This window comes from Corella eumyota, chromosome 4 (assembly GCF_963082875.1).
Source record: "Corella eumyota chromosome 4, kaCorEumy4.1, whole genome shotgun sequence".
Lineage (NCBI taxonomy): Eukaryota > Metazoa > Chordata > Ascidiacea > Phlebobranchia > Corellidae > Corella > Corella eumyota.
In genome coordinates this window covers 13,438,953-13,450,199 of record NC_137493.1, presented here as the reverse complement: position 1 = coordinate 13,450,199, position 11,247 = coordinate 13,438,953, and the positions used below count along the sequence as shown (strand labels likewise).

The following is an 11,247-nucleotide window of genomic DNA, read 5'->3' as shown; positions in this document are numbered from 1 at the left end:
TTTATCTTTAGTCATGGCGTCAATATTTGTTTTTTTTTTCAATTACCTTTTAACTCCATAACTAGCACAAACCACGATCTACGCTTTCCACGTGCGACGACAAAATAGATCTCAAAATTGAAAGATGAAATCAACCGTGACAAGACGTCATATATTGTGGTTAGTAAAGCGTCGAAGCGCTTCTTACTTTAAAAAAAACTTTTTTTCCCTAAATATAAATTTACACTATTTCACCTTTACCGAGCTAATGTTTATATTTTTTACGATTTTTTTGCAGAATAACCCTGGTATAATAAGAAATATTTTGCCGAATTATATAGGACCGGCAGAATAAGAACACTTGCTACACCACACAAGAGGTCTTTGGTTCAATCACCACCGATTTCAGGCTGTAGCGACCTCGAGTAACGCGCTATAAACGGTATGAACTCCTGCTGAGCCAGCTCGTAACCAGCAGTATATCAGGCAATTATAATCTATAATATCCCAAACTGCCACAGGCAACTCGAGACTGAGGCGGAGTAACTAATGTCACTCTATGTTTAAGTCGCGCATTTGACTTTCCCACATCGAGGATAAATATATATACAAAATAAAAAGGCAACAATTTTTTTTAATTCTTGACTTACAAAAACATAACCAAAAACAGTTACTTGTTATTAAACCTACATAAGCTACAATTATATTAAATTAAACTTGTTATTGAAATATGTAAAAATTAAATAACACGGTATGGAAAAAAGAAAATATTTTCGTGATAAATTTTAAACTTAATCAATGGGTAGGCTCGATAAATTTTTGATATTTTGTTTTATGCAGTAATGTCTACCTTTTTAAGGTGTGTATTTTTCGTAATAAGTTTCACCTGTTGTGGTTTAATTTGGCGCCAATAATCTTTTTTTTCTTCAATTAACTGTTTTGTTACTTTGAAAAAATGTTTACGCTTGATTACCTATGCAAAACTTGAAATATAAATTTCCTCTTCAGATATAGAATTTAACAGGAAAAAGAATAACCCTTTGTGTGGAATTGCTGCGAAACAACCACACACGTAAGAAAAAGTTAAAAAGGTATGTTAATGCAAGAAATGGTAAAACAAAAAAGCAATGGGTAAAACAAAATAAACAAAGTAAATTTTGGGGAATTTTACGGATCAATAAACATTATGGGATAACCAGAATTAGCGTTTTTTTCTCATATTGAGCAAAGTTGGTGTTAAAAATTTTCATTTCGCTAAACGTGTTATTTGTTTAAATTGCTCTTTTCAAAAGTTTTAGGTATAATGTTGCAGAAATTTATTTTTTTGGCTATATTATGTTACTTGATTTTAAACAAAAGTAAGTAAATACGATTTTTTAACTTAATAAAATAATAAAAATGATTTTAAAATATTTAAAAAAAATTGCACAAAATTTGCAATTTAAATTTGAATAATTTTTAATTTATTAATAAAAAAAAATTATCTTAAAAGTTAAATTTAACGAAAATTTAACTTCATAAATTAACGATTAACGGTTTGGTGCGCACCTTTTGCTATTGGTAATATATGAATACGCGGTAAACTGTGTTCCCTTAAACGAATACCTACCTAAACTGTGTAATCTAAATTTACTTTGGCAGACTTATTTGCATATAACTTAAGTAATTGTTGTTTGGTGTTTTGCACTTGCTTTACCCTGCCCAATTTGTTTTGGAATTTCGTCATGCACGAAAGAAGATAAAAAGGGTTTAAGTTAAGGATGAGATTTTATAAACTAAATAGTAAAAAATGTTTTCGTTATTTGTTAAACAATAAAATACATATAGCCGTTATTTATAGAAAGCTTTTTTTAAATTAATTTATAACCCGTGACCATATGTTACCCTTTTCAGATTATATTTTAATATTTTTAATTTTTTGATTTAGTTTGGCCGTAGCCAAAATAAATAACTTAACAAAGCTTAATGCACTCTTAAAAAATAAATTTATTATATTTTTACAGGTAGCTTAGTGTTGGGACAAGGCACTACATGTGCAACTAACAATTGTGACCAAAATGCTGACTGTAACGACATTCCCGGTGAATTTGCATGCAATTGCACAGTGGGATATAGTGGCGACGGAATAACTTGCTCAGGTGCAAAAATGTTAGAATTATTTTCCATAAGTTTCTGTTCATAGCATAGCCTACCTTAAATTTCGGTCTTCGTGTCGCGAAATTTCAAACAGCCTTTTATCCTTCCCGTTTTAACTTTCCTTTCCATTTTAGTCCCATGTTAATTTAAACTGAAGCCAATTTACCCCTTAAACAACCCCAATACCACATTCTTGTTGGTCTATTTTACTAAAAAACCTACGAGTTGTGTTGTATACGAGTCGAAATTAACGCCAATTTTTTTACAGCTTATTAGGTTTTGCTACGTGTACGATACCAAGTTTGTATATATACTTAATATAGTCAGTTTTAAAATTAATTTGTTAATTTAACCACAGATTTAGTATTAACCTAGCCCAATCTTAACTTAAACGCTATTCTTTAGATATTGACGAATGCTTAAATTCTCCTTGCCCATCTCCAAGTCGATGCATAAACACGGTTGGCAGTTTTACTTGCATTGGTTCCAGTGGATTTATGTTTAACGACAATAGTTCTATAGTATGTGAAGGTAATTAAGTGAAATAAAAGGAAATTTGCAACTTATGTTTAAAAGTAAAAAATTTCTTTAAAACTACATCTACCACAGCAACAAACTAACAGGCTATTTTTCAAGAAACTAGTTAAGAAAAAATAAATACACAGCCTAACAATAATTCCAAACTTAGCAAGGAATAATTTTTTTATGATATTTTGCTTAACATAAACCTAAAAAAATAAAATCAAGTTATTTTTTGAATTACAATTAATATTCTTATAAACTTTGAAAACTTCTTCATAGACATAGATGAATGTTTCACAAGGACTCACAATTGTACACTTCCCAACCAAATTTGTGTTAACACAATTGGGAGTTTTAATTGTGAACGTAACAACGAAACTTACACCAATGAGAATGGGTCATGTACAAGAAATACAGGTATCAGAATAGTTTTTATATTTTTAACCCACTAAGTATATCTTATCTTAAATGACCGGCAGGTGGTGTAGTGGTAAGAACATTTGCTACACCACACATGAGGTCATGGGTTTAATCCCCACTGATCTCATGCTGTAGCGCCCTTGAGTAAGGGGCTATAAACGGTACGAACTCCTGCTGAGCCATCCCAAAATGCCACAGGCAACTCGAGACTGAGTCGGAGTAACTGATGTTACTCTATGTTTAAGTTGTGCATTCGACTTTCCCACATCGAGGATAAAGATATATACAAAAAAAAGTATTAAACTAGAGAAAATTGGTAAAATATAAAAGTTTATAATGATGAGAATCTAACAAATTATTATTCTTCATCATTTATTATAGGTTCATGTGCACCTGCAAACATAACTGAAGATGGCGAAACATATTTTTTTGGTCGCACACTACCGTTTTTGTTGGCTTACTCTGAGCAGAGATGCCCAGCTGGTAATCTACTCACAAATTGAATTATAAAAGTTTTTAAACTTAGTCGTTAATTTTATGTTTTTTTTATTTTTTTTTGTTTTTTGTTGCTATTTTGTTGAATAGGTATTGAGAGTGTTCGAAAATATAAAAGTGTTAATTTTTTCCAGGGTATCCAATTGCTTCGATTCGCTGTGAAGCTCCAGAAAATGATTTCACGTCAAAATTTGCCTTTTTTGACGTTCAAACTTTTAATGCAATGGAGTGCACCAACCAAACAATATTAGGCCTCACTTCACAGGTTTATCATATTTAACATTTCAAAATAACATTTTATTACCTTTACATGCTAAATTTTACATTTACAAGTAGCAGGGTGTCACAGTTTTTATACCGGCAGCGTGGTGTAGTGGTAAGAACACTTGCTACACCACACATAGGGTCGTGGGTTCAATCCCCACTGATTTCATGCTGTAGTGCACTTGAGTAAGGCAGTATAAACTCCTGCTGAGCCAGCAATTAATCAGCGGTATAATTATCTGGCAATTATAATCTATAATATCCCAAAATGCCACAGGCAACTCGAGACTGGGTCGGAGTAACTGATGTTTCTCTATGTTTAAGTCGCGCATTCGACTTTCCCACATCGAGGATAAAGATATATACAAAAATTTAAAAAAATATATATATGATGACTTCTTCTATCCTGTAAAGCTCTTGAGTAAGGTTTTAAACTCCTGCCGAGGTAACTTTGTAAGTTTATTATCGAGCTAATAAAGTCAAAATTTTTAAAAATGTCTTAGGTACTCAAGTTTATTACATTTTTGGGCCTATATATCGTTTTTCCAAAGAATATATGTAGCCTATATAAAAATGTATGTAAGTATCTTGATACCAACATTAAGAATATTTGTAACATGCCAATGCAATAACAAAATCGAGTGCATATGGTGATTAAATATATTTTTTAACAACACTTTACCCATATAAATCACTTTCTCTTGCGACTTAGATTGAAAGAGGAGTAAATTACACAGATCAGTTTCTGAATGATCAAACTAAAATACTTAGTCTTCTTCTGGAAGAAAACTCTGGAAATCTTACCGTCGAAGAAACTATGATGGCCATTGATTTTGTTAATATTATTTCAAACATTAGTGACAATCAACCTGTAAGTAAAAGTAATTATTTAAAAACTGCATGTAAACTGAAGATCCTAATTAAAACAGTAAAATAAATATAAACTATTTTTTATGCTTTAATTAAAGCAAAATTGTCCATTGTACAACACCTATTTAAATAAACTTAATAAATTTAACACATTTATTCAAGGTGTCATCATCAATATTTAAGAACGTTGTGGTAATTGGGGATCGTATAACAGAGCAGATTATGGCTCCTAATGTCAACCAGGGTTTGACTGACATGGCTACATCCTTGGTTCAATCTCTAGCCAACATTGGCTTTTCTGTTGAAACAAATAATGGAAATCTACAAATTTTGACACCCAATATTGCTGCTGAGGTAATTTATTACTACCAACATTATGTAAATAAGGGAAAATTCAGCTTTATATCTACTGCAAATATACAAATCATTTAAAAAGATGGTTTTAATTTTATCAAATATTTTTTGGGCTATTTATAACTCTCCCAATTTAGAAAGGCCAACTTTATGGCCTTAATGTAGAGTAATATATGTTACCTTAAAAAAGACATGATTAAAACCGTGGGCTTTAATTAGTCTGTCGTTTGTTTAATGGATCAACAGGAGTTATTGCCACTTAAAAGGCCTTACACATTGGCGCTACAACATGAAATCAGGAATTAAACCTAGGACCCATGTAGTAAAGACAAGGGTTCTTTCTATACACTACACCAAGCTGCAGGTTACCCACATTTACCAACAGATTTTTTTAAACTTAGATTGTTGATATAAGTGACCTAACCCAGCCAGTTACATTTCAACCAACAGTTTATAGTACAAACTCAACACAAACTATTCAGCCGATTTCAATAAACATTCCTGCTGAAGCACTTGAAATGGCTCGAACCTTGCAAGTTCAAGATATTCAAAGTCACTTTTTGGATCAAACCATCGTACGAAGTGTGTTTTATCTGTACAGAATGAGCACCTTGTTTCCAAGTCAAGATACAACTGATTGGGTGAGAAAAAGCTTTGTTATACTGTTTAACGTTACTGTAATAATGTGTTTTGCATCTTTTAAATAGTTAATTGATTTTTAGGTTGCATCGGCAGATATAGCAAGGCAGAAAATAACAGGTTTAACTGAGCCTGTGACAATAATTCACAGAGGTGTAACTGCAACTTCAACAATTATACCAACTGATAATAGATTCGAAGTATTTACTGTAACAGTGAAAATAATTTAATTGTGTATCTTACGCTCATGGGCTGCCTTTTTACTCCTTCAGCCATTTTCCATTAAGTTGCTTGTTGCAGTATGGTTTAAAAATTTACAACACACCACAAACAGCAGTTTTATATGAACATTTTTTATAAATTTTAAACTGAAGTTTGTTCAATTTTAGGAGGATTTCTTAAACCAAACTTGTGTTTCATGGGATTTTACTATAAATGATTGGTCATCAGAAGGTTGCTTTTTAGTTGAGGGCACGAACCCAGCTGAATGCAGATGCACCCATTTGACAAACTTTGCTCGTTTATTTGTAAGAACAATTTATTTTATAAAAATAAAATTTTTAATCCAATAAATTTAAAATCAGTGGGAATCAAACAAAGGACCTCATGTAGTGAAGCCAAGTGCGCTTACTACTACTACAGGTCATTAGTTTTATTTGTGTAATATACTTTTTAAATTTGCTTTAGAATTTACCTATAAAAAAACTTTGAAATTAAAAAATTAATAAAAAAAAATAAAAAACAATATATATAATTCATTATTTAGAATGTCTACAGAGTTCCAGCAAACTTTGCTTTATCTATTGCATCAACAGTTGGATGTAGTGTATCAATTTTGTGCTTAGCTCTAACTGTATTTGCACTAAGTGTACCAAAGTATGTATTTAAATTACAGACAAACCTCTTTTCAAATGATTTGTGTCAAAAATGGAATAACTATGTATTTAGAATTTATTTGAATATTTTTTGCATTTGTTATGTGTATTATTGTATTTTAGAATATAAATTATGTTTAGTTCTACAAACAACTTTTAAACCTTACTTATTTAGGGAAATACTTGAAAGAAGATCCAGCAAGGTGAATATACACATTTGCCTAAACCTTATTTGTGTTTATATGATATTTTTGACTGGAGTTGATAAGAGAGATAAAGTTATCGGGTGCATTATTGCTACAATGCTGCTGCAATATTTTCTGCTCTCTACAATATGCTGGACGGCAGTATATGCTTATACCTTATACAAGTCACTAGTTAAGGTAATATATTTTAAAACACTTTTTATAATTTACAAGCTTTTAAAACACTAATTTATAAACCAGCAGTATAATATATATGGTGGTTCAAATATTTGGCAATACTACATAAATAAGGTGCTGGGTTGATTTAGCAGATTCCATGTTAAAGCGACTTTATTAGGGCGCAAGAATTGGTATTAACTTCTGGCAAAGCATGAAAATTAACAGTTTATTTATTGGGCAATATAGTTTATAGTACCCTAAATGTTAAAAGCTTAATATTGAGTCAAGGATTTTTTTGTTACACTTTGTTTAAAGATCTTTGACCGGGTTTGGAGTTCAAATTACATGAGGATTGCTGTTATCATTAGCTACCTGACACCTTTGATAATCGTAGTTATAAATGCAACTGTAACTCTTGTTCTTTCTGATCCAAGCCAAGATCCTCGAATTTATCAAGAAGGTTTGCTGAACCTAATTTATACAAAAACTTTAATTAAGTTATTTTTTTAGCTAAATTTACACAAAATCTTAAATTTAACCTTATTTTTTTTGTTAACCCAAACTGCCTTGAATGTACTTAATTAACACAACCAGTGATTTAGTAAATGTAATAATAACATATAAATACAATAGAATAAAAAAATTATACCTACAGCTCCAATAAAGTTAATTTTATAGTTTTTATTGTTTTGTAAATAGCTCCTCCAGTTGCAACATCTGCAATGTTATCAGATAGTCTTTGTTGGCTCCATGGCTACTCCCTGTATTTTTCTTTTTTTCTTCCCTTTGGAATTGTAATCATTTTCAACGCTATCATGTTCTTTTTGGTGGTTCGAAGCATTACATGGAATCGAAAGAAAGTAGAATAATTGTTATTATTAAATTAAAACCAATAACCATTTTGTATTGTACTATTCAACTATCTTGCTGCTTTATTTTTTTTCAGGTTAGTTCCTCAAAAAAATCACAAAATGACATAAAGAGACACTTGACTATTGCTACAACAATCTTCTGTTCTTTAGGTTTAATTTGGATACTTGGATATTTTATGCTTCTTTCTGATTCTCTGACCTATTTTTATACTGTAAGCTGGCTGTTCACAGTATTCACTTCTCTGCAGGTAAGCATTATGTTTCTCTTTAAAATGTTTAATTACTAATATCTCTATGTCTAGTGTAAAATAATGGACTTCCAAGCCTCATTATGATATAACTAGGGATGGGCTGAAATCCAAATTACTCGGATTCGACGAGCCCGAGTATTTTGTCGCGATACTCGGCCGAGTCCGAGTACTCGGTTATGACGTCATTTAAACGTATATAACTGTTCACGAGAATCTTTCCCGCATAATTTTAAAACTGCGAATTTGCCAAAAAACACGTATTCATGAATTATAAAGTGTTTAATGTTGGCAAAACTACTTACCGCTGATAGCAATATCATTTTAAGTCCAAACGAAAATGTAGAAGTCTCAAATCTATTATGCGTAAAATTTTACGAAGTAAAAAGTGTATTTGTTGCGCAATCGTTGCTTAAATAACGTTATATAATTGAGAGTAGATTATAAATTATTAGAAAAAGGCGAACCTCGCGTTTTTTTATGTTTAGTAAACCGTATACGATCTTAAATGACAAATTATTACTCGGCGTCCGAGTACTAAAAAATGCTCGACGAGCACGAGTATTAAAATATTCTTAATACTCGGGCCGAGTACTCGGACTCGGATTCGATTGGCCCATCCCTAGATATAACATTTGTCATCCAGACCAAGCCCCTGAGTTTTTGGTTTTAGATTTTAAGTTTGTACTGTTTATGGTACCTTAAAAAAGCATTAAAGATCAATTTAATGACCTTATGTTATGAAATCAGGTGTTTTTACTAAAACACCAAGCAACTAGTTAAGGTGTTGTGGGCGCTCTTAGAAATGTAATGTGTATATTTTGTTGCCTTTATCATATTATTATACTAACTATATATAATTGGTATACAAAATGTTTTAAGGGTGTACTTATTTTCTTGATGCATTGCCTTCGAAACAATGATGTTAGAAGGGAATGGTGGCTAATAGTGTTCGGTAAAACGCCTGCAAAGTATCCCTCTGGTACAGGAGATCCACTTTCTGGTACAGGAGATCCACTTCTTAAAGGTACAAGAGATACAACTTTTTCCTCAGTTACGAAACCAAACACATATTCCACCATTCCAAACAAAGTCTAGAAATAAGATTATGTTTTTGAGTTTAAAAAGACATTTTGACTTATTTTATGTAATGTTGATATTAGTAAAGGTTTCTATTATTACCCAGTTGTTTTATAAATAATTTACTAAATACTGTATATATACCAATAAATTATAAAAGAAATCCCTATGTTAAAAGATCAAAAGTGATTTTTTTATATTAGAAATTTTTCCGATATGTTTTTGTTATAAATTTTTTTAAAACAATTTATGTATACAAAATTGGGTGCCTCAAAAAGGTTTTAAAAAATCAACTGTAAAACTTTTTTTGTTTTGGTATAAAAGTATAAATATTACACATTAATGTAAAACAGTTTAAAAACAAATATAACCAGATATTTTAAGTTGCTAAGGCTACATGAAAAATCTAAAAGGCATTAATACACAAGCTAATGTATATACAATTTAAATAAAAAACAAGAAAATTTTATAACTTTGTTAATTATATAAAAATTTTAAATAGATGAAATAAGAAAAACTACCTTTTGTGAATGTTGGACAACCTGCTATTTAAAAAAAAAAAATTTTGCTTGGTCTGTAATATTCTATCAGGCCAGGTTAGTTGGGTAGTAAAAGCCCCAAGCAATTAATCTTAATAATGAACTTAGGTAGTTCAACTTTTTTCAGGATGTGTTGGTGTCACTAACTTCTGCTTGTAAATTTTTTGTTTACTGTTAAATTTATTGGTAAACGAGTTCTATATGGCAGTTAGCTCTACAAGTTTAACGACAATATTTACTTAAAAATTAACATAAGAGAAGGTTTTCGGTTTGATCCTTATTAAATTGCTTTTTTAAGCAAGACACTAACATTTTTTATTTTGACGTTATAAATTAATTGTCAGGGTAATTAAAACAATTTATCAGTCATATACACCTGTACATGAATACAAAATACTACACCAAATTATTCCTGTTAGTAAAGTGATAAGTAAGTTTTATTTTAACTTTAGTCATGACGGTAATATTTGTTTTATTTTAATTATCTTTTAACTCCATAACTAGCACAAACCACGATCTACGCTTTCCACGTGCGACGACAAAATAGATCTCAAAATTGAAAGATGAAATCAACCGTGACAAGACGCCATATCCTGTGGTCAGTAAAGCGTCGAAGCGCTTTTTATTTTACAAGAAAAAAACACTTTTTATCCCCAAAATATAGAATTGCACCTATTTTACCTTTACTGAGCTATTATTTATATTTTTACGATTTTTTTGCAGAATAACCCTTGTATAATAAGAAATACTTTGCCGAATTATATAGGACCGGCAGAATAAGAACACTTGCTACACCACACAAGAGGTCTTGGGTTCAATCACCACCGATCTCAGGCTGTAGCGCCCTCAAGTAACGTGCTATAAACGGTATAAACTCCTGCTGAGCCAGCTCGTAACCTATAATATCTATAATATCCCAAACTGCCACAGGCAACTCGAGACTGGGTTGGAGTAACTAATGTCACTCTATGTTTAAGTCGCGCATTCGACTTTCCCACATCGAAGATAAATATATATACAAAATAAAAAAGGCAACCATTTTTTTTATCCTTGACTTACAAAAACGAAAACATAACCAAAACCAGTTACTTGTTATTAAACCTACATAGGCTACAATTATATTAAATTCAACTTGTTATTGAAATATGTAAAAATTAAATAACAATGTATGGAAAATAAAAAATATTTTAGTGATAAAATCTTAACTTTAAACTTAATCAATGGGAAGGCTCGATAAATTTTTGATATTTTGTTTTATGCAGTAATGTCTACCTTTTTAGGTGTGTATTTTTCGTAATATGTTTTACCTGTTGTGGTTTAATTTGGCGCCAAAAATCTTTCTTTTCTTCAATTAACTGTTTTGTTACTTTGAAAAAATGTTTACGCTTGATTACCTATGCAAAACTTGAAATATAAATTTCCTCTTCAGATATAGAATTTAACGGGAAAAAGAATAACCCTTTGTGTGGAATTGCTGTGAAACAACCACACACGTAAGAAAACGTTAAAAAGGTATGTTAATGCAAGCGGTGGTAAAACAAAAATGCAAAGGTTAAAACAAAATAAACAAAGTAAATTTGGGGGAATTT

General features: G+C 30.8%; 1 protein-coding gene across 4 annotated transcripts; it reads left to right on the top strand.

Annotated features, from left to right (window-relative positions):
• Nucleotides 1-1,208: 1,208 nt before the first annotated feature.
• LOC145750517 (adhesion G-protein coupled receptor G7-like) lies at nt 1,209-11,210 on the top strand. Of its 4 annotated transcripts, XM_082566573.1 has the most exons (19): nt 1,209-1,337; nt 1,983-2,117; nt 2,521-2,646; nt 2,917-3,054; nt 3,439-3,540; nt 3,687-3,817; nt 4,529-4,687; nt 4,849-5,040; nt 5,442-5,681; nt 5,763-5,879; nt 6,069-6,206; nt 6,446-6,555; nt 6,730-6,937; nt 7,235-7,379; nt 7,619-7,779; nt 7,866-8,039; nt 8,922-9,066; nt 10,163-10,256; nt 11,088-11,210. In XM_082566573.1, the coding sequence occupies exons 1-18, from the start codon at nt 1,283-1,285 to the stop codon at nt 10,216-10,218; spliced, it is 2,532 nt and encodes an 843-aa protein (XP_082422699.1). In that variant the 5' UTR covers nt 1,209-1,282; the 3' UTR covers nt 10,219-10,256; nt 11,088-11,210. The 4 variants fall into 4 exon arrangements, with proteins under 4 accessions (XP_082422699.1, XP_082422698.1, XP_082422700.1 ...); XM_082566572.1 differs by lacking the exon at nt 11,088-11,210 and having other exon boundaries at nt 10,163-10,540; XM_082566574.1 differs by lacking the exons at nt 10,163-10,256; nt 11,088-11,210 and having other exon boundaries at nt 5,523-5,681; nt 8,922-9,451.
• Nucleotides 11,211-11,247: the final 37 nt, after the last annotated feature.

Coding starts and splice junctions, on each gene's coding strand:
- LOC145750517 (XM_082566571.1), top strand. CDS start 1,283: ATGTTGCAGAAATTTATTTTTTTGGCTATATTATGTTACTTGATTTTA. Junction 1,338..1,982: donor TTACTTGATTTTAAACAAAA/GTAAGTAAATAC, acceptor ATATTTTTACAG/GTAGCTTAGTGTTGGGACAA. Junction 7,380..7,618: donor TCCTCGAATTTATCAAGAAG/GTTTGCTGAACC, acceptor TTTTGTAAATAG/CTCCTCCAGTTGCAACATCT.